Here is a 26,897-nt window from a genome sequence, read left to right as displayed (position 1 = left end):
ATAACACTTTAACTGCAATGGCTCTATTCTATACAATGCTTGGAATTGTGGTTGTGCATGGCATTCAAATTCTCCCGGCAAACCGCTAGTTTCAGGATCCTGCTGCATTTAGCCATAACCAGAGATCCCAAGGCTACAGCTTTATGGTGTGAAAGTAACCCATGCGATGCCCCAGAGGACTGCAAGCCCTTATATTTAAGTCAATACTTCTTGTCAATACTCTTTTTTTATTTATTACTAGCTTGGTTACCTGGCGATGCCCTGGTTATATGAAAAAGGCACTGTTTGATTTGGGGTGTTAGGTAATATCATTTAGTTAATTAGTGACACTATTTATTAGAAAAAAGTGCAAGTCTTTGATTTTTATGAATGCTCCCAAAAACAAAATAAATAACGATGTGGGTAAACTACAATTCTCAAAATCGTGGGTCAGTCATACCCAAATACGGCACAGCTGGCCATGTTGGGTCTGTGTGCCAAATTTGGTCCAGATCCGATGTGGACTGGGTTCAGTGTTATCTGGATGCAGATGAACTACAACTCCTATAAATCAAGGTCAACTTGTTTTTATTGTCTTGTTATATATTTTATCTTGTTTACATTATGTCCTTTGGGCTTGGCCCTGTGTTAGCTGCCCCAATACAAAAATAAAGTATTATTATTATTATTCCCCGTAAACCTGGCCATGGGGGTTCTGTGTGCCAAAAGTGGCCCAGTCCCATTGTCAGTGGGCGTCACAGTGCTGTGTCTTGATGAAGGGTGAACTACAACTGCCATCCTGTTGAGTCAGTCCCCCAACCTCTGTTCAGTTGCTGATCAATTCCTCTGTTTGCTGTGTGCCATAGGAAAGGGTAGGAAAGGGTTAAGGGAGAGGTAGTTGGCGAGGTCATGCAAATGGTAGGAAAGAGTTAAGAGAGAGGCAGTAGGCAGGGTCATGCAAATTCCACACTAATGGAGAAAGGAACCCTGGGATGTGGTGTTCACTGTAACCTGCCATCGGTGGCTCCTGTGTGGTAGAAGTTATAGATCTTTGCGTAAGTGGGAGTCTGTCTATGTAAGTGGACACCTCCATCACATACACACACACATTTTTCACTTTTATTGTGTATAGATTACTCCAGGCTTTGTTTCATTCATAAAGTTTAATATTGTTCCCCCCCCACTTCTCTGGTATTTGCTGATTTCAAGAGTAACCAAGGAAGGTTTGACCAATTATCCTCTAATTGTTTAGAAACAGAGTAAAACACTCCAAACTTTCTACTTGGTCAGGGTGGTTAATCAGGGAGTTCTGGAAACACCCAGATTCCTGGGGAAGAGCGACACCCTCGAAGTTTAGAGATGTGGGAACCCAATAACTGCTCTGAGGATCCTCGTTCCAATATGCCGAGTGGCTCCTCTGGTGGGAAATGAGGTTCCTCTTCTCACTGAAGCTCTTCCCGCAGTCCAAGCAGTTGTATGGCTTCTCGCCGGTGTGCGTCATGTGATGCCGCAGCAGATGCGCCTTCTTGCGGAAGTTTTCTCCGCACTCGGAGCACTTGAACGGTTTCTCCCCTGTGTGGATCCTCTGATGCGTCACAAGGTTGGTGCTCGTGCAGAAGCTCTTTCCACATTCGGGGCAAATGTATGGCTTCTCCCCCGTGTGAGTCCTCCGGTGCGAGGTGAGGCTGGTACTGGTGCTGAAGCTCTTCCCGCATTCGGAGCAAGCGTACGGCTTTTCCCCGGTGTGGGTCCTTTGGTGGAAAATGAGGCTCGCGTTCTGGGCGAAGCTCTGCCCGCACGCCACGCACGTGAAGGGCTTCTCTCCCGTGTGGGTCCTCTGGTGCGCCATGAGGGTCGAACTGTGGCTGAAGCTCCTCCCGCAGTCCAGGCACCGGAAGGGTTTCTCTCCCGTGTGGGTCCTCTGGTGCAGAGTAAGGTTGGTGTTCTGGCTGAAGCTCTTCCCGCACTCCAAACACGTGTACGGCTTCTCCCCGGTGTGGACTCGGATGTGGGACGTCAGCTGAGACCTGTGGCTAAAGCTCTTGCCGCAGTCGGCACAAGCGTAGGGTTTCTCCCCCGTGTGAATCCTCTGGTGGCGAACCAGCGTGGTTTTCTGGCAGAAGCTCTTCCCACACTCCCGGCATGTGTACGGCCTCTCCCCGGTGTGGATGCGCTGGTGCGTGATGAGGGCCGCGCTCTGGCGGAAGCTCTTCCCACACGCCAAGCAGGCGTAGGGTTTCTCGCCCGTGTGGATGCGCTGGTGCCTAATGAGGCCTTTCCTCTGAGAGAAGCTCTTCCCGCAGTCTGGGCACGGAAAGGGCCTCTCCTCCTTGTGCAGCTTCGCATGAGCCTTCAGGCCTGACTTGCTGTCAAAACGTTCACCACACAACAGGCACTCACAGCCACCCTTCCCTGTCTCTGGTTTTTCTGGGACTGGGATCTCACAGATATCGTCGCCACCCTGAGAAAGAAGCCATCTAGCATCCCTTTTCTCTTCCTTCTCCGTCTCCTTGCTCTTCTGTTGTTCTTCTACACATACGGTTCTTTCCAGCATGACTCCATGTTCTTCCTCATCCTTGCCATCCCAGCCATCGTCTGTAAACGTAATGAGAGAAAACAAGTAAAAGCCCGACAGAGAAAAGAGAATATTAAGATAGGGAACAAAATCAATTTACTCCCATAGTACCTGACAGAATAAAGCCTAGAGGGAAGAAGGCATATTATTATTATTATTATTATTATTATTATTATTATTATTATTATTAAACTTTATTTGTACCCCGCTAGCATCTCCCGAAGGACTCGATGCGGCTTACAAAGGCCAAGGCCTCAACACACAATATAACAATACAAAACAAAGGCAAATTAAAAGAATTAACACAGTATAAACCACAAGCAATAACAATACGCTAAAACACAATAGAACTGGGCCGGGCCAGAGTAATGGGTACAAGATTAAAAGTGCTGATGTGACAGGTGATATATAAGGCTTATAGGGCAAGTGCAGAGTGCGATATGCGATCTTAAATCTAATAAAGTGCTTATGGGACTTGGTATTGGAGATTTCCTATTAATCTGGGAAGGCCCATTGGATATCCTGTCATGTTACATTTGAACTGCTTTGCATCTCAATTAAGATAAAAGTGGAATATTATAACAATGATAATAACAATAATAATGCCTTTCAGTTCATCCAAATCATTCACACAGATTTGGTTTTCGATTTTTAAAATCTATGCTCAACAGTCTATGCTAGTCACACACTTTTGAATGGAAATATTCTATAATGGTTCTGGCCCATCTTACCTGTCCGAACGTATTTCCCCCTATGAGCCCTCTAGAACTCTTAGATCATCGGGGGAGGCCCTGCTCTCGGTCCCACCAGCCTCGCAGGTAAGGCTGGTGGGAACGAGGGACAGGGCCTTCTCGGTGGTGGCTCCTCGGCTATGGAACACCCTCCCCAGCAACATAAGGCAGATACCAACTCTCCTAGGCTTCAGGAAAGCCTTAAAGGCATGGTTGTGCACGCAAGCTTTTAATGAATGAGAACATGTATTTTACATGACCTGTACGAAGACTTGAGGATTCTGGATGAATGGATTTTAATCTTGGACATTCTTAAAAATTTATATAATGTGATTTTATTTTGTAATGGTACCTGTTTTATATGAACTGTTGTTTTGTAGATTGTTTTATATGAATTGTTGTTTTTACATTGTTTTTAGGCATTGAATTTTTGCCTATTTACTGTAAGCCGCTTTGAGTCTCCTCGGAGAGAAAGGCGGGGTAAAAGTGATGTAAATAAATAAATAAATATAAGCCCAGTGTCACCATCGGATCCAGAGGGTATTAATAATCTATCCTGCACTTTATTAGGTCCTTTTCTTTTTACGTATTTTAGCCATAATTTTATTTTATTTTACTACTTTACGCCTCCCACCCATGAAGAAGATAGTAACTCTGTCTGGTTGTCGGTTGATATTATTAAGCATTGCTTACTATTCCCGTTTTATACTGTATGCTGTTTTTATATACTTTTATACTGTATATTATGTTTTTTGTTTATTCTATTTTAACTGTATTGTTGGGCTTGGCCCCATGTAAGCCGCCCCGGGTCCCCGAGGGGCGATGGTGGCAGGATATAAAAATAAAGTTGTTGTTGTTGTTATCAGCAAAGTTAATTCAGGATCACCGTATCAGCCTGGGACTGGCTGCTTTGGTTCTCTGGCATAAAGAAGAGAGGTGGGGGAGGGAACCTGGGAACAGTTGGGAAAGGTAGTGTAAATAAAACATCTGTTTTGTGAGAGAAATTGAAACTGCAGTCAACAGACTCTGAACACATTGTTTGGCCAGTAAGGGTGGATGGGAGTTGGGGCTGATATATATGGGAGGTTTGAGCGGGAAACTTTAGAACTGTATTTTTAGGATTGTGGAAAGAAGGAATAAAACAACTTGTCTTCAGCAATTTATTGTTGTGAGCTTGATTTTAACTCCAAGATTTTCTAGACTCTGACAGTTAAGGTCTTACAAACTCAGGTCAATAGCTGCTTCAATAAAATAAATCCAATTGTGATGTGGTCTTCCTTTTTTTACTACCATTTTCCCAATGTCTGTTATATTTTCCAATGTCAGTTGCATCCTGATTATGAAACTTCACAGTTTAATCATCTTGATTTCTCGACCTGATTTCCTCTAGGACCCATTAATTTGTCTTTTTGACAGTTCAAAGTATCCATAGAACTCTCTTTAAAGCACCACATTTCTTCACTGTACAACTTTCGCAACCATTTGCTGCAGAAGAACTCTGCTTAGTTCTGTTGGGGATTTCGAATTTTCAGAATAATGTGTTAGGAGTGATAATCAGCTCTCACATTCATCCTATACACATTTAATATGCCTAAGGGATGCATAACATAATAATCGTTATCACATGAACATCCTGCTCCACTACAACTGCACTGCCTATAATTCAAGGGGATTGCATTAACTCCTATGATATTATCAGAACCGTAGTTGGATTGCAGTGTTTGTATATTGCCGATAGCATATTGGACTGGCCACCTACGGCATCCCCTAAGATGGTGTTTCTCAACCTGTGGGTCCCCAGGTGTTTTGGCCCACAACTCCCAAAAATCCCAGCCAGTTTACCAGCTGTTAGGATCTCTGGGAGCTGAAGGCCAAAACATCTGGGGACCCACAGGCTGAGAACCACTGCCCTAAGACATTATTCATATCCTTTTCATAGTTTGGCATAGATCTTTCCCTCTGCTCAAATATAAGACACCAGGGCGTCACAACATTGTAGAATTATAATGCCATAACACCAACCTTCCCCCAGACTCCCCCAAGGAGTAAAGGCTGCCTAGGACAGCAACCAAAAGTGCACTTAACCTGCTGCAGTTCTGCTTTATTGGGCACATACCAACTGGCCATTTAGCAATAAATCAAGCAAACAGCAAGTAAACTAATATCATAATCTCAGTTCCAGTAACTGCAGTGATTCTAACACAGATATCCTCAAACTGCGACCAACCAGCTTTAGCTGTATCTAGTTCAGCCATCCTAGAGACTCTGAAAAATTGCAGCAATGATGGAGGACAGGGATGTGAGCTAACTTAGCATCTCTTCTTAATGCTTTGATGTAATTCATAAAAGCATGACGCTGGGGCACTTCTGATTCTGCTTCATTTTGATAGACCCACTAAGCCTTAGTTGAACTGGGAACTGAATAGATCTAGTCCCTGTAATCATTACAAACATTTTGGACATTTGGACCAAAACTCTGAGCAAAGTTTCTTCAGCTTTTCCTGCAGTCATAGTCTGAAGAGACCCTTCAAAGGCCATCTAGTCCGGCTCCCTTCCGCCAGGCAGGAAGACAGTCAAAGCACTCCTGGCAGATGGCCATTCAGCCTGTTTAAAAACCTCTACAGAAGGAGACTTCACCTACCCAGAGAGGCCAGGTTTGCGCAGTTCTCCTCCATTACTTCCACGTGCAGGGCCCTTTGGTCTGGGTTAAGCAGAGCCCACTCCTCATCAGTGAAATACAAAGCGATGTCCTCAAAGGTGACTGGGCCCTGAAAGAAGGGGAGAAAAGAAAAGAAACTGCATGTAGAATTTCCGTCAACTCTTATGGTTTCAAATTGATGCTTTGTTGAAGTCGAAAACACCTGGAGGGAGGGCTGAAGTTGGCCCATGCTTACCTTAAGGTGAAATTATCATGCCATACCTCATCAGACTGAGCCAATGCCAATTCTGCTCCGTCACGAAGAGACAGCTGGGAATGGATCAATGGTCTCATTCTGTCATCTGGCAAAAAACAACAGAGGTTGTAAGGAAATACACTGGCCATAACACTATGGGCTGCTATATCTGCAGCAATTTGTAGGGGAAGGGGATAGGTGACCTTAGGCAAATCACTCCTGGCCTGAAAGGAAGAAAAAGGCAATCCCCTCTGAATAAATTCTTGCCGAGACATGGGCGTCATAATAAAAATATTAGTAACAATACTTTATTTATTGACTACAAAAACATTGACTACTAAAAGGCAGACTGCGTTGGATAATACAGAACACTGGATAAGCGAGACTAAACTGTATATCTATCTATATCTATCTATATCATATATATATCTATAGCTATACCTATATCTGTAATTTAGATATATCATATGTATTTATATCTATATATTCTAGATATATCATATCTATCTATAATCTAGATATATCATATATATATATATATATAGATTATAAATATAGATTTGGATATTCTAGATACATCATATATATCTATCTTTATATCTATAATCTAGATATATCATATATCTATCCATATCTATAATATAGATATATCACATATATCTATATATGTTTTCTTATGTTAGCAGCCCCGAGTCCCTTCAGGGAGATGGAGGCGGGATATAAAATTAAAGTTGTTGTTGTTATTATTATTATTATTATTATTATTATTATTATTATTATTATTATTATTTATAGGCCACCCTATTTCCCCAGGGGGACACATAGGTTTGCCTTGGTGTTGCCATAAAGTCAGAAACAACTTGAAGGTTGATAACTACAAAAACAAAGTGAGGGATGGTTAACTGAGCCCTTGAAAACCTTACACAGTAATGTATCTGCTTGGACTGACTTCTCCACAATCCACTGGAAAAAGGGTTTCTGTCTAATGCCTCTCGAAGCTGCCGTCACTGGAGAGAAACCGACAGTCTCTTCCACTAATGGTTCCTGGAAAAGAAATGAGAAAAGATCCAGAGTGGGGAAAAGACCAAGTGAAGGAAAAGTGTACATTTAAACAACTTTGGACTTTTTTGCTTCTGTTTTGCTAGTTGCACATGTTCAGTGAGGGATTCTGGGGGCAGCTGCTGTTTTCTTTGCCTGTTATTGGCAGGCACACACTTCTACAGTAGGGCGAACTACAACAGAATCCCAATTCTTCTCCACCCCGGGTTTTAGGTTCTTGTCTACTGCAACCCAGAAATGCGATTTGAAAAAAAATTCTCCAGCCCTTCCTTTCCAACCTCTCACTGTTGATTCTACTTAAAGTCTTCCTAGCTAGACAGGAACAAGGAGGAAAACACTCAGGCATTCAAAAACCAATGAAGGTTGGGCTTTTATAGGTGACGTGATTAAGATTTTAAGGTTCATATAATAGTAAGTTTTCATACATTTCAATACATTTAATGACTTGAACAGTATAAAATGTCTATAATCAGCCCTTCATATTGTTGAAGGCTTTCATGGCTGGAATCACTGGGTTGCAGTGAGTTTTCTGGACTGTATGGCCATATCCAGTTGCATTTGCTCCTAACATTTTGCCTGCACCTGTGATTAATGACATCTTCAGAGGTTTGTTGGAAGTGAGGCAAGTGGAGTGTATCGATATCTATGAAATGTCCAGGGTGGGAGAAAGAACCCTTGTTCGTTTAAAGCAAGTGTGATGTTGCAATTATGTTTATGGATCATTCTGACAACCATTATACCAGACTACACAGAGAAGCCATTGAAATCCATAAGCATATGGACAATTTCAACAGAAATGAGGACACCATGAAAATAAACAATACCAATTGTTTCAATACCAATTGGCTATCAATATTTTTAAAAAAGTACCAGAATTAAGACTTTAAATCAAGCAATCAAGTGCCAGTTAACACCTCCCAGAGGATGCTTCCAGGCAACAGAAACCAGGCCACCTTTATGCAGATACCAATAAAAGATTAACTTTGCAAACTTCAGGGCTACTCAAATGCTAATTGCAACATTCACACTTGCTGTAAATGGACAAGGGTTCTTTCTCCTGCTCTGAACATTCCACAGGTATATATAAACTCCACTTGCTTCACTGCCAACAGAACCTCTGAAGAGGCCAGCCACAGATGCAGGTGAAAGGTTAGGAGATAATACTTCTGGAACATGGCAATACAGCATGAAAAACTCACAGCAAACCAACCCTACATTTTCCTTTTGGATTAGGGGCACAAAACCGCTGAATGAATGGTATCACCTGTTCTTCTTCCTGCAGCGCCTTCTCCTCTTGTTCCCGACTCAGGAGGAATCCTTCAGCCAAAGCCACGGCCTGGGAACTGGTCTCTGCCCCACATTCCCTCACCCAGCGCTCCATCTCCGCAGGAAGGACGGCCAGGAACTGCTCCAGGAGCACCAGGTCCAGCATCTCCGCCTTGGAGTGTCGCTCGGGCTTCAGCCACTGATGGCACAGATGACGGAGTTGGTTGAAAGCCTCTCGGGGTCCTCTGTCTTCCTGGTAGCGGAACTGCCGGAAGCACTGGCATTGGACTTCCCAACAGAGCATCTCTTCTTGGCTCTTTTTTGTGATTTTTTCCCCAAACCCTCCTCTGCTCTCATCTACGATGGCATCTGGGTCCTGCCCTACTTCCACTCCAGCTATTTCTGTTTGGGCCATTTTCCATCGGTGTTCTGAGGCAGCCCTCATCTGGGCTCAAAGATCACTCCCACAGTTTCCTGCTTCCTTTCAGAAGGCCAACAATCAAATCTATGAACTTTCAATGGTTTAGGAAACCCAGAAGTTCTTGATGTAAGACATTGTACCATCAAACCACTCGGTGGTTTCCAAGGGAGAAAGTAGGATTCCAGTTAAGGTTTGGATCTTCTTCCTGAAGGAAAAACAGATAAATATTAGGCTTTAGGGAAGAACTGGAGATTTCAAGAATGTTCCCTCAGAGACCAAGGGTTCATCTACACCAGGGGTCCCCAAACTAAGGCCCGGGGGCCGGATGCGGCCCTCCGAGGTCATTTACCTGGCCCCCACTCTCAGTTTTATAATATAATATATTGTATATACATATAATATTGATAATAACATTATAATGTAATACAATATAATACTAATAATAATACCATATAATAATATTAATTATATATTCTATATTACATATAATATTACTAATAATATTACAGTATAGTGGTATAATTCAATATAGTAATACATAATGCTCATATTGTGCTATACTAATAATGTAATATATTGTATGTACATATAATTTGTAAGCCACTCTGAGTCCCCTTTGGGGTGAGAAGGGTGTGATACAAATGTAGTAAATAAATGCAGTAAATAAATAAATAATAAATACATAAATTTTAGACTTAGGCTTGCCCAAAGTCTGAAATGACTTGAAGGCACACAACAACAACAATCCTAATTAACTTGACTGTCTCATTGGCCAGAAGCAGGACCACACTTCCCATTGAAATCCTGATAAATGTATGTTAGTTAAAATTGTTTTTATTTTTAAATATTGTATTGTTCTTTCATTGTTCTTGTTGTTGTTGTCGTTTTTGCACTACAAATAAGACATGTGCAGTGTGCATCAGAATTTGTTTTTTTTTTTTTTCAAATGATAATCCAGCCCCTCAACAGTCTGAAGGATTGTGGACCCGCCCTCGGCTTAAAAAGTTTGAGGACCCCTGATCTACACCATAGAATGAATGCAGTTTGGTATCACTTTAGCTGCCATGGCTCAGTGCTATAGAATCATGGGAGTTGTAGTTCCACAACGTCTTGAGTTTTCTCTACCAAAGAGTGACAGTGCCATACTAAACCACTTCTGAAATAAGTGGCCCTCCACTTTGCAGATTTAACTTTTATAGATCTGATTTGATCAATATCTTATCTCATGTCTAAAAGGGAGGAAGGAAGAGCGGGGAGAAAGGAGCAGTTCCGTCAGGAGCACTTTCCTGACGAACTAGTTCTTGGTTTTGCATATTTGAGTAAACAAAACAATTTATTCAGACAAAGAATCAAATGGTATTGCTGCTACATGCATAAAGCATACGTGAACCTGCTGTAGTGGCACAGTGAGTTAAACTGCTCAGCTGCTGTACTTGCTGACCAAAAGGTCAGCAGTTCGAATCTGGGGAGTGGAGTGAGCTCCCGCTGTTAGCTCCAGCTTCTGCCAACCTAGCAGTTCGAAAACATACAAATGTGAGTAGATCAATAGGTACCGCTCTGGCGGGAAGGTAACGGCATTCCATGCAGTCATGCCAATGGCCAATGACCTTGGAGGCATCTATGGACAACGCCGGCTCTTCGGCTTAGAAATGGAGATGAGCACCAACCCCTAGAGTCGGACACGACTGGACTTAATATCATCATCATCATCATCATCATCATTTAATTACTTATTAATCACCCTCCATCCAAGATGCTCTAGGCGATTTATAAAATTGTAAAGGGTAAAAATACATATATACAAATATTGATAAAATTAACATAGATTAAAAGCTCTAGTAAAGAGCCAGGTCTTGAGTGCTAGGGTAAAAGGCCCTAACTCACGCATGGCTCTCATATATGTCAAGGGGAAACTTTTACCTTTACCATTTCTAAAGCTGTGGGATTGGGACAGAATGGGACATTCTTCAATCTGGCCAACTATATTTGAAAATGCTGGGTTAAGATGTGTGATAAGAAACCCGTTCAGTCTGCTATGCCTTACAACTTGCTCATTCAGCCTGATGGACTTTATAACAGTCCATGAATCTAGTTTAGTTTGAAACTATGATTTTGTGTCTCGAATGCCCTGTTACTGATGTTCTCGGAAATCTATCCCTGAGTTCTATGGCATGATCCCTCATCCTAGGCACGTCTCTGTTTGGGGGTTCTCTTCCTCCTTCTGTAGAATGGAGATTTCTGCAGAAAATCTACACACACGGATAGATAGATGGAATCATAGAGTTGGAAGAGACCTTATTGGCCATCCAGTCCAACCCCATTCTGCCAAGAAGCAGGAAATCGCATTCAAAGCACCCTCGACAGATGGCCATCCAGCCTCTGCTTAAGGCCGGCCTGTGGCACAGCTGGCTAGTAACCAGCTGCTATAAATCACTACTGACGGAGAGGTCATGAGTTCGAAGCCCGGGTCGGGTTAAGCCTCCGACCATTAATAGCACCGGTTTTCTGTTGACCTATGCAGCCCCGAAAGACAGTTGCATCTGTCAATTAGGGAAATTTAGGGACGCTTTATGCGGGGAGGCTAATTTACAACACCATAAAACTGCCAGCAAAACACAAGGAAAGGAATGCGGAAGTACAGCCACTACTGGACGGTGAAGCTCCCCCTGTGGCCGGAATCATGAAGCTGGAAAAATGTTAAAAATGCCTCTGAGTCTGTCTAATGTATGTTGTTTGTCTGTTGGCATTGAATGTTTGCCATATATGTGTTCATTGTAATCCGCCCTGAGTCCCCTTCGGGGTGAGAAGGGCGGAATATAAATACTGTAAATAAAATAAATAAATAAAGCCTCCAAAGAAGGAGCCTCCACCACAGCCCGGGGGAGAGAGTTCCACTGCCGAACAGCTCTCACAGTGAGGAAGTTCTTCCTGATGTTCAGGTGGAATCTCCTTTCCTGTAGTTTGAAGCCATTGTTCCGCGTCCTAGTCTGCAGGGCAGCAGAAAACAAGCTTGCTCCCTCCTCCCTTGGACTTCCCCTCACATATTTATACATGGACTTCATCATGTCTCCTCTCAGCCTTCCCTTCTGCAGGCTAAACATGCTCAGCTCTTTCAGCCGCTCCTCATAGGGTTTGTTCTCTAGACCCTTGATCATTTTAGTCTCCCTCCTCTGGATACCTTCATAAAAAATCCAACCATCACCCAAGTAAAAGAAAAGAAAAGAAGCACAATCAAAGCCCTGACAGACCGTGCACAAAAACTCTGCAAACCTCATCTCCTCCAAAGTGAACTAAACCACTTGAACTTGACTCTCCGGGCCAATGGAGAATCCACCACGGACAAGATTCAATCAGGGCCAGCTAACACCTCCCAACAAAGGATTCCCCCAGGCAGGAAGTAGCCAGGCTTTGAAGCTGCAAGGCCATTCAATGCTAATCAATGGCAACATAGACACTTGTCTCAAGCAGACAAGATGGGTTTTTTTTTTTCTCTCCCACTGATATATAAAGGAAGACTTACTCACCAGCTCCAGGCTCCTCGTTTGAGGCAAAAGGGAATGAAAGACAAAGCGACCCGCTTTCCTTTGGAATGGGTGGGAATGGAATAAGAAGGGAACCGGAAATGGGTAGTCGGAGTGGAATAGGAACGGGACCAGCTTCATCTGGGCCGCTCTAGCGCCTCCAACTCGCTGGTTTTAACCCTGTGCTCACCTCCCTGGAGGAACAGCACTGATGATGCAGCAAACTTGGGCCCTCCAGGTGTTTTGGACTCCAACTCCCACAATTCCTAACAGCCGGTAGGCTGTTAGGAATTGTGGGAGTTGGGGTCCAAAACACCTGGAGGGCCCAAGTTTGCCCCAAGCCTTTTAACTCTCCTCTTTGTTTCAGCCTCCCCAATATAGAGTTAAAAGCATAGAGCATGGATTCCTCCAAACTCCCATTCCTTCCAGTCTGAGCCATATTATTCCCAGTGTCTCTCCAGTTTTGCTGGGGGAAAAGGCTCAGGTAAGTTCCAGATGAGCAGGTGAGGGTTTAATTTATTTTTTGGAGAATAGAAGGAATGGGAAATAGGGACTCTATTCCATACTTGTTGACAGGTTTTCATAATAACAATAAAGTAGCAAGCAAAACTTATGACATGCAGTTTTGACAGTCCCGAGGATATCTGCATTCTCATTAATTTCACAAGATAATAATAATAATGATTCTTCCAGGCAGGAAGCAGCCAGGCTTTGAAGCTGCAAGGCTATTCGATGCTAAGGAAGGAAGCCAATGGCAACATTCACACTTGCCTCCAGCAGACAAGACTCACTAATTACTCAAGCTAATAATAATAATAATAATAATAATAATAATAATAATGCTTCCAGGCAGGAAGCAGCCAGGCTTTGAAGCTGCAAGGCTATTCGATGCTAATCAAGGTGGCCAATGGCAACATTCACACTTGCCTCCAGCAGACAGGACTCACTAATTACTCAAGCTAATAATAATAATAATAATAATAATGCTTCCAGGCAGGAAGCAGCCAGGCTTTGAAGCTGCAAGGCTATTCGATGCTAATCAAGGTGGCCAATGGCAACATTCACACTTGCCTTCAGCAGACAGGACTCACTAATTACTCAAGCTAATAATAATAATAATAATAATAATAATAATAATAATGCTTCCAGGCAGGAAGCAGCCAGGCTTTGAAGCTACAAGCTTCAATCGATGCCAATCAATTCAATCGCAAGCTTCAATCGATGCCAATCGATGCCAATCAATTTGGCCAATGGCAACATTCACACTTGGCTCCAACAGACAAGAGTTGTTACTCCCACCCTCGGCATTATTCCACAAGTATATAAACCCACTTGCCTAGTTTCCAATAGACCTCACAACCTCTGAGGATGCCTGCCATAGATGTGGGCAAAACATCAGGAGAGAATGCTTCTGGAACATGGCCATACAGCCCAGAAAACACACAACAACCTTGTGATCCCAGCCATGAAAGCCTTTGACAACATAAAGTTCATTTATGCTTCATATGCACCATAATAATAATAATAATAATAATAATAATAATAATTATTATTATTATTATTATTATTATTATTTATAACCCGCATCCATCTCCCTGAGGGGATTCGTAGTGGTTCACATGGGGACCAATCAACAGATAAAACAATATAACGACAGCATGTATAATGTATTTATTTATTTACTTACTTTGTTTATACCCCTCTCTTCTCACCCCAAAGGGGACTCAGAGCGGCTTACAGATTATGACAAAATGTAATGCCACGTTGTACATACTGATAAACTAAAACAATAACAATAAATTTAAACAATAATAGTAAAATTACATTAATAAAATACATCAGTGAGCACCAGGCTATTAAGAAATTACAGGGAAGGCAGGCATGTGCAAAAAAGCAAGGCAATGAGATTCAGGAATAGGGTAAAGTCTGGGCTGTGGCGCAGGCTGGTTTGCAGCCAGCTGCAACAAATCACTCTGACCAAGAGGTCAAGAGTTCGAGGCCCGCCCGTGCCTGCGTCTATCTCTGTCTTTGTTCTATCTTGAGGCATTGAATGTTTTCCTTATATGTGTGCAATGTGATCCGCCCTGAGTCCCCTTCGGGATGAGAAGGGCGGAATATAAATACTTTAAATAAAGAAAGAAATAAAATGCTGAGGGTTAGGCTATAAGTAATTTTTCCCAAGATTTTGGGATCCCTTTAGCTTTATTATTATTTCAAGTGAGCTGCTGGGCCATCTGTAGCAAAGACACACAGATTCCAAAATACAAGAAAATACAAAATCCTCGACATTGATAGACGTTAGCCTTCACTTATCTGAAATGTTGGTAGGCTGTTAAAAATTGTGAGAGTTGAAATCCAAAACACCTGGAGGGCTGAAGTTTGCCCATGCCTGCTGTAACTTATTCAAGGTCTTGGTGTTTGTCTCCCATTTCCGTAGGAAGAAGAAGATCCCATCACTGTCATTCTTTTGGCGCTTTTTGAGGCAGAGCCAGTTGGAGATATAAGTGAAAGACTCGGCTGTTTCTGAAGACAGAGAAGAACACGATCACATGGAGCTTGGGAGAAACGAGGTATTATGGAAGGGCAGAACCAAGACACCCGCCATTGGAGACACTCTCAGTTCAAATGTACAGAGCCAACATTTCAGGGATTTCGATCCCCGGAAGAAGGAGGCGCCTAAACCAGTTTGTCGCCAACTCGACAAGCTTTGCTGGCTGAAGTCAGGAAAGGACACCCAGGTGGAGATCCTGGACCTGGTGGTCCGTGAACAGTTCCTGACTGTCCTTCCACCGGAGATGGAGAGTTGGGTCAGAGAAAGTAAGCCACAGTCCACGTCCCAGGCCGTGGCCCTGGCTGAGGATTTTCTCCTGACCCAGGCAGCAGACAAGGAAACGGTAAGAGCTTATGATCCTAGTTGTTCCAAGAGGTTGACTGGATGCCCAATGTTTTCTGTACTTTATCCAAGCAAAGTATGTCATTCGTGGGATTAGGAGCACAGAACCTCAGCTAAAGTAAAAAATAACAGTGAATAGAAATGTAGTTATTTTTCTCCCCAAGAGAACAACTCTCCAGTGGTGCATCTAAATAAATATTTATTTATTTATTTATTTGCAGTATTTATATTCCGCCCTTCTCACCCCGAAGGGGACTCAGGGCGGATCACATTATACACATATAAGGCAAACATTCAATGCCCATAAACACATCGAACCGAGACAGAGACAGACAGACGCAGAGGCAATTTAACCTTCTCCTGAGGGGATGTTCGATTCTGGCCACAGGGGGGAGCAGCTGCTTCATCATCCACTCTGACGGCACTTATTCACTTCCTCATTCCAACGTTGTAAATTAGTTAAACTTGCCTCCCCACTTTTATAAGTGGTACCTTATTTCCTACTTGATAGATGCAACTATCTTTCGGGTTGCTAGGTCAGCAACGAGCAGGGGCTATTTTTAATTTTTAATTGACGGGTGCTCACCCCGCCACGGGCTGGCCTCGAACTCATGACCTCATGGTCAGAGTGATTTATTGCAGCTGCTCAACAGCCTGCACCACATTTATGTTCATAGGGTATTATGTCCTAATTGCTGTATGGTTTTTAATGTGCCGTATATTCTCTGTTGTATTGGCAACCGCCCTGAGTCCCTTGAGGAGATAGGGTGGTATATAAATAAATTTATTATTATTATTATTATTATTATTATTATTATTATTATTATTATTTTATTGTATGACACAGCAAACAAGATAGACATGCTGGATTTCATATATCAAAATCACAAGTCGAACACTTCCCAAGTGTCTAGGACTGTGTGATGTATTTTCGCATGATGCGTGCAGATCCTAGTAGGGTGGCCTTTTGCAGTTGGCAGATCGTAATTTTGTCAATATGTATTGTTTCCAAATGCCGGCTGAGATCTTTTGGCATGGCACCAAATTATTATTATTATTTTATTATGACACAGCAAACAAGATAGATACCGTGTTTCCCCGAAAATAAGACAGTGTCTTATATTAATTTTGCTCCCAAAGATGCACTAGGTCTTATTTTCAGGGGATGTCTTATTTTTCCATGAAGAAAAATTCACATTTATTGTTGAACCAAAAAATGAACATTTATTTTATACTGTACAGTAGTTGTCATCACAAACCAGCATAACCAGACAAACTGTGAATCCTATCTAGAATTTCTTGTTACTACCAATATTTCCATGTACAACACTCTATGGTACGTACTAGGCTTGCTCAAATAATTCGTTTTCCCCGTTAACCGTTATTAATTCGTTATTTTCGTTTGTTTTGAAGCATTGGTTGTCCACACGTCTGGATATCGCGGTTTCGAATCGCGAGAGGCCGTTTTTCGTTATGTCGTCGTTTTTTTCGTTAGGAAAAAAAAGCTTTTGCAAATCACCCAAACTCCCACCATTCAGGCCCTTTCCTTTTGCCCCTCAGCAAAAGGGGCATCACGGGCTCAGCCAATGGGAGGGGGCGAGGGTGAAGGAGGCCGAGGAGGAGGAGGAAGACGGAGGGGGGGAAATGGCCGCCGCCGCCGCCGCCTCGCCTCAGCTCAGGCCTGGTGTCTCTCTGTGAGGCGGGAAGGCGGCGGATGGAGCCGGGAATGGAGAGACCCAGAGAGACAGAGAGGGGCCCGGCGGTGAGGTTTTGACGTCTGTGCGAAGCTAGGCAAGTGGGGTTTATATATCTGTGGAAGGTCCAGGGTGGGAGAAAGAACTCTTGTCTGTGGGAGGCAAGTGTGAATGTTGCAATTGGTCACCTTGATTAGCATTGAATAGCCTTGCAGCTTCAAAGCCTGGCTGCTTCCTACCTGGGGGAATCCTTTGTTGGGAGGTATTAGCTGGCCCTGATTGTTTCCTGTCTGGAATTCCCATTTTCTGGGTGTTGTTCTTTTACTGTCCTGATTTTAGCTTTTCTGTAGCTAAAAATGCATATAAAATTGATTCTATAGGGAGGATAAATGATTGGATTTCAACTCCTACAGCTTAGCTTTCTCTGCCAATAATGGTACCATATCAAACTAAACCTCCCAAGATTCTGTAGCAGTGAGCCATCTTGGATATTGTAAGGGATTTATTATTATTATTATTATTATTATTATTATTATTATTATTATTATTAGACCTTGCTCCCAGGAAGGTGCCTTCGCTGTGGCTCCCAACTTATCTATCTACCTTTCCACATATTCTCCACATTGTGTGTATGTGTATGTATATTATATATACATGAGCCCCGATGGCGAAGTGTGTTAAAGCACTGAGCTGCTGAACTTGCAGACCGAAAGGTCCCAGGTTCAAATCCCGGGAGCAGAGTGAGTTAGCTCCAGCTTCTGCCAACCTAGCAGCTTGAAAACATGCCAATGTGAGTAGATCAATAGGTCTGGCGGGAAGGTAATGGCACTCCATGTAGTCATGCCGGCCACATGACCTTGGAGGTGTCTATGGACAACACTGGCTCTTGGGCTTAGAAATGGAGATGAGCACCAACCCCCAGAGTCAGACATGACTGAACTTAACGTCAAGGGATACCTTTACCTTTACCTATACACACACACACACACACACACACACACACACACACATTATGCAGGGACTATATACACAGTATATATCACACACACACCAATTTAACAAAGTTTCAGCCACAAAAACAAAGTTTCTGAAGTAGAACAATGACTTTCACAGTAAAGACAACCCAATTTAACAGGAAATAAGACTTTCAAACCAGGAACAGATTTCTGCAATTATTAAAAAATGGTTTATTATAAAAGCTATGAAAATTCGCCAAAAATCAGAGGATAAGGGAAACGTTCCAAATTTTGGTGAGCTATCAGTGTTAAATGTGTTCTACCACTGTACCAAGTTGGAAGAAGATCACTCAAAAAATGAGGGTGGGAGAGTCCTGTAAAGTCCTCTCCCTCTGTGCTGTTTTTGGGAATTGCGTATGCGCGTCCGCCATTAACGAATTAATTTAGAAAATAACGAATTTTCGTTAATTTCGAATTTTTTGGGGGGCCAAATTCGGAAATACCATCAGAAACGAAAAGCTGCCCCCCTCTAGTTTTGAAACGAGTTTAGAATCAAATTTTTCGTGGATCGATCAAGCCTAGTACGTACATTTACCGATCCTGCATGCTCTGGTGTTCTGTTCGATGGACATGTTTCCAAACAAAAACTTTGCTAGGTCTTACTTTCGGGGGAGGCCTTATATTTAGCAATTCAGCAAAACCTCTACTAGGTCTTATTTTCTGGGGATGTCTTATTTTAGGGGAAACAGGGTATGTGTGTGTTTCATATCACAAAATCACAAGTCGAACACTTCCCAAGTGTCTAGGACTGTGTGATGTATTTTCGGATGATGCGTGCAGATCCCAGCAGGGTGGCCTTTTGCAGTTGGCAGATCGTAATTTTGTCAATGTTTATTGTTTCCAAATGCCGACTGAGATCTTTTGGCACGGCACCCAATGTGCCCATCACCACCGGGACCACCTGTACTGGTTTCTGCCAGAGTCTTTGAAGTTCAATCTTGAGGTCCTGATAGCGGCTGAGTTTTTCCTGTTGTTTTTCGTCAATGCGACTGTCACCTGGGATGGCAACATCAATTATCCAAACCTTTTTCTTTTCCACAACTGTGATGTCTGGTGTGTTGTGTTCCAGAACTTTGTCAGTCTGGATTCGGAAGTCCCACAGTATCTTTGCGTGCTCATTTTCCAATACTTTTGCAGGTTTGTGATCCCACCAGTTCTTTGCTGCTGGGAGGTGGTACTTGAGGCATAAGTTCCAATGGATCATTTGGGCCACATAGTTGTGCCTCTGTTTGTAGTCTGTCTGTGCAATTTTCTTACAGCAGCTGAGGATATGATCAATGGTTTCGTTGGTTTCCTTGCACAGTCTGCATTTTGGGTCAACAGCTGATTTTTCGATCTTGGCCTGAATTGCCTTTGTTCTGATGTCTTGCTCCTGGGCTGCAAGGATCAGGCCTTCTGTCTCCTTCTTCAGGGTCCCATTCGTGAGCCATAGCCAGGTCTTCTCCTTATCAGTTTTTCCTTCAATTTTGTCAAGGAACTTTCCATGCAATGTTTTGTTGTGCCAGCTGTCAGCTCTAGTTTGTAGTGCGGTTTTCTTGTACTGGTTTTTGTCTGCTGTGCTTTGAGGAGTTTCTGATTTTTGACTTCAATCAAAGCAGGTTCTTCACTTTGCTTTACATATTCTGCCAGGGCATGTTCTTCTTCTTTGACTGTTTGTTTTACTTGTAAGAGTCCTCTGCCCCCTGATCTTCTAGGCAGATACAGCCGGTCAACATCACTGCGAGGGTTCAGTGAATGATGAATGGTCATGAGTTTTCTTGTTTTTCTGTCCAAATTGTCCAGTTCCATCTGTGTCCAGTTTATGATGCCAGCAGTATATCTTATGACAGGTATGGCCCAGGTGTTTATGGCCTTTATGCTGTTGCCTCCATTGAGCTTGCTTTTGAGAATTTTTCTGACCCTTTGTGTGTATCCTTTACTGACCACAGTCTTCACATGTTCATGCTTGATGTTGTCCAACTGTAATATGCCCAGATATTTATAGGCCTCTGGCTGGTGACACTTTATTGTTTGGCCATTGGGCATATTTATGCCCTCACTTTCAATGATTTTTCCCTTCTTCAATGCCACTGTCGAACATTTGTCCAAGCCAAACTCCATGCTGATATCAGTGCTAAAAATTCGGACAGTGTTGGTCAGAGACTGGATTTCAGTTTCCGTTTTCCCATATAGCTTCGGGTCATCCATGTACAACAGATGCGAAATTTTGTGAGAATTCTTAGATGTTTGATAGCCGAGATGTGTTTTTTGTAAGATTGTTGACAGAGGGATCATGGCAATAATGAAAAGCAGAGCGGACAATGAGCCTCCCTGGAAAATTCCTCTCCTGATGTTGACAAGTCCATAGCTTTCATTTCCAGCAAACAGCCACACACACTATTAAATCCAACAAAAGATTTATTATAAAACAATAATATGCTCAGAGACACTTAACTTCAGTTGCTCTAAAACAGTGGTTTTCAGCCCGTAGGTCCCTAGGTGTTGGCCTACAACTCCAAGAAATCTCAGCCATTTTGCCAGCTGTTAGGATTTCTGGGAGTTGAGGGCCAAAACATCTGGGGACCCACAGGTTGAGAACCACTGCTTTAAAATAATTTATCACGTTCCTCTTAGTTTTGTCAACAATGAGAAAGCCTGAGGATACGGTTAATAAGGGTTGAACCTCCCCATTCCACTTCACATCCACACTGCTGGTTTTCTTTGTTCTTTGATTTATTTTCATGGGAGTAGAACCATTAAATCTTGTATAGGGTTGAAATGGTTTCCTTTTCTTTCAGGGCCCGGTGACCTTTGAGGCCATTGCTGTGTATTTCACGAAGGAGGAATGGGCTTTGCTGGACCCAGGCCAAAGGACTTTGTACTGGGAAGTCATGGAGGAGAATTTAACCAATCTGATGTCTTTGAGTAAGCTTTGTTCTATCTTTGGTTGTTAAAGCCAAACTACATTTCCCAAGTTCTGTGCATTCCCAAAATGTAATTCTCCCTGTCTTAACACGAGAAGCAAGCCATCATGAAAGCAGAGAAACCATTAGGGAGAGGAATGGCAAAGGAGGCAGCTAAGTATCATGGCTTTAGTTTATGCTTCCTTTTGCTAGTAGCAGGCAGATTGCTTTGTTGCCTTGCATTAAATAAAACTGATTGAGAGCCTTCCGAGCTTTTCAAAACATTAATGAAAATGTTTTGGGGATCAGCTTCAATTTTTAAGTTTTTTGACTTCAAAAAGACTTACAGAACTTCAGAATTCTTCTGATTTCCAATTTTTTATAATTTGCACACCTCTACTAAAGACACAAGATGCTGTCTGATCTTAGAAGCTAAGCAGGGTCACCCCTAGTTGGTACTTGTATGGAAGATCACTAATAAAGGCCAGGTGGTGTAGGCCTTATTTCAGGGGAAGGAATTGGTCAAACCACCTCTGTGTATTCTTTGCCCAAAAATCTCCTATGAAGTCCACAGGGTTCCCATAAATTGACACACGAATTCAAAGGCACACTCACACACATGATACAGGTGGGTCTCACTTTCACAATTTTCTTAGACTTGCCTTAGATGGAGCCTGATTCAAAATGTTATTGTCTATTTTGTCTCAAATGATGATTTTATTGATGTGTGAGAGGCTAATTCAGACTTATTCACCTTTTCCATCTCAATTCCTCTCCTTCCGAAGACCTGGCAATCTGTCCAGTCTCACGGAAAATAAACTCTCATCAGTCAGTTGTCAGCCAATCCCAGCCGTTCTGAGCTTTTATTGAAGTTATTTACAGCTATTTACATAAGCGCATCTAACACACATTCTCGTGTCCGGCAGAATTCATGGCGACCTGTGAAGAAGCTTATCAGTAAAACTTGTCACCTCCCACATTCCATTCCCAGTGGCTGAATTAATGTCACTCTAGGCCAGGGGTTCCCAAACTAAGGCCCGGGGGCCGGATTCGGCCCTCCAAAGTCATTTACCTGGCCCCCGCCCATAGTTTTAGACTTAGGCTCGCCCAAAGTCTGAAATGACTTGAAGGCACACAACAACAACAACAATCCTAATTAACTTGACTATCTCATTGGCCAGAAGCAGGCCCACACTTCCCATTGAAATCCTGGTAGGATTATGTAGGTTAAAATGGTTTTTATTTTTAAATATTGTATTGTATTGTTCTTTCATTTACTAATATTGTGCTATGGTAATAATATCATATATTGTGTACCTATATACATATAATATTGATAATAATATTATAATGTAATACAATATAATACTAATAGTAATACAATATAATAATATTAATTATATATTATATATTAAATGTAATATTATTAATAATATTACAATATAGTGGTATAGTACAATATAGTAATATATAATGCTAATATTGTGCTGTGCTAATAATATAATATATTGTATGTACACACAATTTGTAAACTGCTCTGAGTCCCCTTTGGGATGAGAGTGGGTGGGGTATAAATGTAGTAAACAAACAAACAAACAAATAATTGTTATTGGGGTTTTTTTGCACTACAAATAAGACATGTGCAGTGTGCATAGGAATTTGTTTGGTTTTTTTGTTTTTTTAAATGATAATTCGGCCCCTCAACAGTCTGAGGGACTATGAACCGGCCCTCCACTTAAAAAGTTTGAGGACCCCTGCTCTAGGCAGTAAATCTAATTCTATGCACTTAACCATTCCTCTGCTGGAATGCTAACCGAAGCACCACACACTTAACAATGAGTGAACCTTTCACACACTGTATAGACCATTTCTCTTGACAGATTTTTCTTAAATTTCAGTTCCTTCTGTAAGTGGGAGTAAGAATGAGGAAGAACTCCAAAGGAGATTTTTGGAAGGACTCGTTGGAAAAGAAGGAAGGCGACAGACAAGACAAAATGAAATAACACAGGAAAGGAAAGAGGGTTCCTTTGCTTCTTCTAATGGAAACGTTCACCAAATCCCAGACCAAAGAGGCAAAAGCAAGGAAAGAAATAAGTCATCTATGTGCAGTAAGGACTCTGTTAGTAAAGCCAAACTAAATTCTGATTGTGATATTTTCAGGGGAAAAGGTTCAGAATCCATTTCAGAGAATTCCACAATGGAAGTCAACCCAAGAACCCACACAGGGGAGAAGCCGCATAAGTGTTTCCACTGTGGGAAGAGCTTTGGGCAGAGCACCCAGCTGGGTCGCCATATGAGGATCCACACCGGAGAGAAGCCGTTCACGTGTTCAGCGTGCGGGAAGAGCTTCCGTCACAGCACAAGCCTGACTTCTCACATGAGAATCCACACCGGGGAGAAACCCTTTCAGTGCCTGGAGTGTGGGAAGAGGTTCAGCGACAGGAGCAGCCTTTCTTTCCACTGGAGAATCCATACAGGAGAGAAACCCTTTCCGTGCCTGGAGTGCGGGAAGAGCTTCAACCAGACCACGCAGCTTGCGCGCCACATGAGGATCCACACCGGGGAGAAGCCCTTCAAATGTTTGGAGTGCGGAAAGGACTTCAGGTGGAGCACCGACCTCGCTTCTCATAGGAGAACCCACACCGGGGAGAAACCGTACAAGTGCTTGCAATGTGGGAAGAGCTTCACTCAGAGTGCGCCACTGGCTTCACATATGAGGAGCCATTCCGGCGAGAAACCCTACAGATGCTCCGAGTGCGGGAAGGGCTTCAGCCGGAGCACAACCCTGGCTTCCCATATGAGACGCCACACGGGAGAGAAGCCCTACAAATGCTTGGAGTGTTGCCAATGCTTCAGGCAGAGCGCCCAGCTCTCTCGCCATATGAGGATCCACACTGGAGAGAAGCCATTTCAGTGCTTGGAGTGTGGGAAGAGCTTCCGACAGAACACAGACCTGGCTTCCCACCTGAGGATCCACACTGGGGAGAAGCCGTATCATTGCCCGGAGTGTGGAAAGCGCTTCAGCGATCGAAGCGCCTTCAGTTGCCATCAGAGAATCCACACGGGCCAGAAGCCGTTCAGATGCTTGGACTGTGGCAAGTGTTTCGGCCGCGGCTCGCATCTCGATTCCCACATGAGGATACACACTGGGGAGAAACCCTTTAAATGCTTGGAGTGTGGGAAGAGCTTCAGCCGGAACACAAACCTTAGTTCCCACATGGGGATCCACACCGGAGAGAAGCCCTTTCCGTGTGTGGAGTGTGGGAAGAGCTTCCGCCGAGGCACTGGACTGACTTCTCATATGAGAGTCCATGCAGAGGGGAAGCGGCTTAAATACTTGGAAAGTGACAGGACATGTGGGAATAGCACAGACCTTCCTTTACATCGCATAAGTCAATGAGGTGAAAATGATCCTATATCTGTACAGTCTATGTTGGCTTTTAATAGTGTGCATACATGTCTGTAATCAAATAATAAAGATTTCTAAGCTTGATCCCTGCTCCTCTTATCTGGTCAGCCAATTATGTTGCATGGGAAAACCAGCCCCGGGTCCTTGGGATGTCTACTTTACCTGGGCCAGGTCACCGCTCACTGAAGTCTCTTTTTTTCCTCTTTTTCTCTCTCTCTGGCGCCTGCCGGAGCATAACCCAATGAAAGGCAAAGAGCACTCCTTAGATGCCTTGCCATCATCTTCCTCTAAAGGTTTATATGATGTGCCATGACAACCAGGGGTAGATTACCCCTGGCCATGACTTACTGGGAAGCCTGGCTTGTTAAAAGTACTTTGGAAAACTATGTCTCTCATGTATATAATTTGCCCTAAACACTCCATGTTTTTTCCTATGTGTTCCTATTTTGCCTATATGTTGGGCTCGGGCTGTGGCGCAGGCTGGAGAGCAAGCCAGCTGCAACCAGCTGCAATGAATCACTCTGACCAGGAGGTCATGAGTTCGAGGCCCGCTCGGAGCCTATGTTTGTCTTGTCTTTGTTCTATGTTAAAAGGCATTGAATGTTTGCCTATATGTGTAATGTGATCCGCCCTGAGTCCCCTTCGGGGTGAGAAGGGCGGAATATAAATGCTGTAAATAAATAAACAAATAAATAAATAACCTAATGTTTTATGCTCCTGAGATCCCCATTCCTTCCCTTTGGGGGAAACCGTGTTCCTGAACCCAAAGATGTCTTGCATCCCACACAGCTGTATAGCCTGGGGAAAAGAAACTAAACTAGGAACTTTCTCATTAAGTTCCCAGTTTCACCTATATTTTGGGACTTTACCTGAACATTGCAACACAATTCAGGTGGGGGAAATCACCTCTCCCTGCCCCTTGGGGAAGAACCAATTTCACCACCCTGCGCCTTTGATGAACGGGACCGCTCGCATTGGAAGGAATCTGAATGTTTACAACCAAACCCCAACCTCTGTCATTTTGCATGATAATGTCAGAACATGATGTTTTGTTTCTCTGGGATCTGGGACTGCCAGATCAGCCCTCACAATGGGCCAGATCATGTCCATCCCATAAAGACAATAGCCTTCCTGGTAGGGCCAGAGATGCCCTCAATCACTTTGTTATTTTTCCTGTTCAGTAAAAGGAACCCCATTTATCGACACTTAATTATCCCTTGTCCCAGCCCACGCTGGCCAGTGAGCCAAGCCCCTCTCTTTGACTGGTCAGAATTGCTTGGCTTGGCTGCAGCCTATGCCAGCTTTGACTGGTCAGCCCACTGCTTGGCTGCAGCCTATGCCAGCTTGTGTATAAAAAGAGCTTTTAAACTGTATTCTGGATGCTATCTACTTTGTGAATGTATTGCTAGCTAGCATCTTATCTGCAGATAATAAAATCTTCCTTGGCTGAAAATCACCTTCTGGATGCCTGCCTGTGGTGGAGGAAACATGTAAAATCTAGGATCCAGTTGTTCCCAAATGAAAGCATTCCTTGGGTGGTGAGCCGTAGTGTTTGGGGAGGACGTTGGCAGGGTTTAGGTGACATGTTCATGGTGCTCGCTATAACCTGCAATTTCATTGGAGGGATTGCTTTTGGTGACTCCTCAGCATTGTGGGTTGTAGCTGTTTTGGAGATGGGAGGCTGTCTGTGTAAGTGGGCACCTCCGCCACATACACACACACAGATTTCCACTTGTTTAGATAGATTTAGAAATCCTACATTGACTTGTTACCTAGTAGCACATTCATTCTCTCAAGCATCCTTTCATACTCACAATATACTTTTCCCAAAAGGATGATCAGTTCTTTCAAAGTCATGATGGGTGGCAGATGTAGCACTGTCTCTGGCACACACCAATATCTGGAAAGCCACCCCCCTTTTATATCATTTTCAGATTTATCGCAATCCATGTTTTACGTCAGTTGTTTTCCGCAGTCTGTTCGGTTCTTGGTCTGTAATGGTAACAGACGGTTCTTCCCAGGTCTTGGTACCCAATACACCCTATTGTACAAGTCAGGGGGTATCCTTTGTTATTTCCAATTGAATTCATCATTTTGAAGAGATAATCTCCCAGGTACTGTTATTCCCTGTGTGTTGTGACTCAGCTGGAGTCACCGAGTGACTCTGATGGGGATTGTGAGATTCAGGTTCTTGATGTTCAAGGTGATGGGATTCAGGTGCAAGATGACTCTGATGGGAATTATGGGATTCAGGTTCAAGATGACTGTGATGACTCATGGGCCTTGTAGTCCTGCTCATGACATTGTAATGCCTGATGAAGAAGAAAACTTGGGTTTTTTACCTTCCCAGTCAGAACTGGAATCTTCTCAGCCAGATCTTTCCCAGGCAGATCTGGGAACCTTGCACCTGCAAGAAAGTTGTGTCCCAGAAGTATGTCAAACAAACCCTGAGCCTACATCTCCCGTGTTCTCTCGCCATGAGTTTTGTAAACAACAGAGGGGTTTGGAAGCAGCTTCGCGCAGGAGTGCGAGGATAGCAGCTAAGAATGTACCCAAT

General features: G+C 43.1%; 2 protein-coding genes across 4 annotated transcripts; one reads left to right on the top strand and one right to left on the bottom strand.

Annotated features, from left to right (window-relative positions):
* Positions 1–1,076: 1,076 nt before the first annotated feature.
* On the bottom strand, positions 1,077–12,577 carry LOC103278150 (zinc finger protein 501). Of its 3 annotated transcripts, none has more exons than XM_016991882.2 (6): positions 12,450–12,577; positions 8,503–9,130; positions 7,103–7,223; positions 6,206–6,285; positions 5,927–6,053; positions 1,077–2,574 (listed from the first exon to the last, which is right to left on the bottom strand). In XM_016991882.2, exons 2-6 carry the CDS (start codon positions 8,947–8,949, stop codon positions 1,220–1,222), a joined length of 2,130 nt encoding a protein of 709 aa, XP_016847371.2. In that variant the 5' UTR covers positions 8,950–9,130; positions 12,450–12,577; the 3' UTR covers positions 1,077–1,219. The 3 variants fall into 3 exon arrangements, with proteins under 3 accessions (XP_016847371.2, XP_062829058.1, XP_062829059.1); XM_062972988.1 differs by having other exon boundaries at positions 12,446–12,539; XM_062972989.1 differs by lacking the exons at positions 7,103–7,223; positions 8,503–9,130; positions 12,450–12,577 and having other exon boundaries at positions 6,180–6,262.
* A 2,585-nt stretch (positions 12,578–15,162) lies between these two features.
* Positions 15,163–24,424, top strand: LOC103278142 (gastrula zinc finger protein XlCGF57.1). Its single transcript, XM_008105944.3, has 3 exons — positions 15,163–15,340; positions 20,827–20,953; positions 22,830–24,424. Exons 1-3 carry the CDS (start codon positions 15,242–15,244, stop codon positions 24,329–24,331), a joined length of 1,728 nt encoding a protein of 575 aa, XP_008104151.2. The 5' UTR covers positions 15,163–15,241; the 3' UTR covers positions 24,332–24,424.
* Positions 24,425–26,897: the final 2,473 nt, after the last annotated feature.

Source organism: Anolis carolinensis, chromosome 2 (genome assembly GCF_035594765.1).
Source record: "Anolis carolinensis isolate JA03-04 chromosome 2, rAnoCar3.1.pri, whole genome shotgun sequence".
Classification (NCBI taxonomy): domain Eukaryota; kingdom Metazoa; phylum Chordata; class Lepidosauria; order Squamata; family Dactyloidae; genus Anolis; species Anolis carolinensis.
The sequence above is the reverse complement of the archived record's forward strand: the minus strand, read 5'-3'. Positions and strand labels throughout refer to the sequence as shown.

What these genes read in the sequence shown, in the direction of transcription:
- LOC103278150 (XM_016991882.2), bottom strand. Translation starts at nt 8,949, where the DNA reads ATGAGGGCTGCCTCAGAACACCGATGGAAAATGGCCCAAACAGAAATA. An exon ending in CGCTGCAGGAAGAAGAACAG is followed by an intron (nt 7,224 to 8,502) that starts GTGATACCATTC and finishes TTTCTTTTCCAG; the next exon opens with GAACCATTAGTGGAAGAGAC. An exon ending in CATTGGCTCAGTCTGATGAG is followed by an intron (nt 6,054 to 6,205) that starts GTATGGCATGAT and finishes CCCTTCTTTCAG; the next exon opens with GGCCCAGTCACCTTTGAGGA.
- LOC103278142 (XM_008105944.3), top strand. Translation starts at nt 15,242, where the DNA reads ATGGAGAGTTGGGTCAGAGAAAGTAAGCCACAGTCCACGTCCCAGGCC. An exon ending in AGGCAGCAGACAAGGAAACG is followed by an intron (nt 15,341 to 20,826) that starts GTAAGAGCTTAT and finishes CTTTTCTTTCAG; the next exon opens with GGCCCGGTGACCTTTGAGGC. An exon ending in AACCAATCTGATGTCTTTGA is followed by an intron (nt 20,954 to 22,829) that starts GTAAGCTTTGTT and finishes CTTAAATTTCAG; the next exon opens with TTCCTTCTGTAAGTGGGAGT.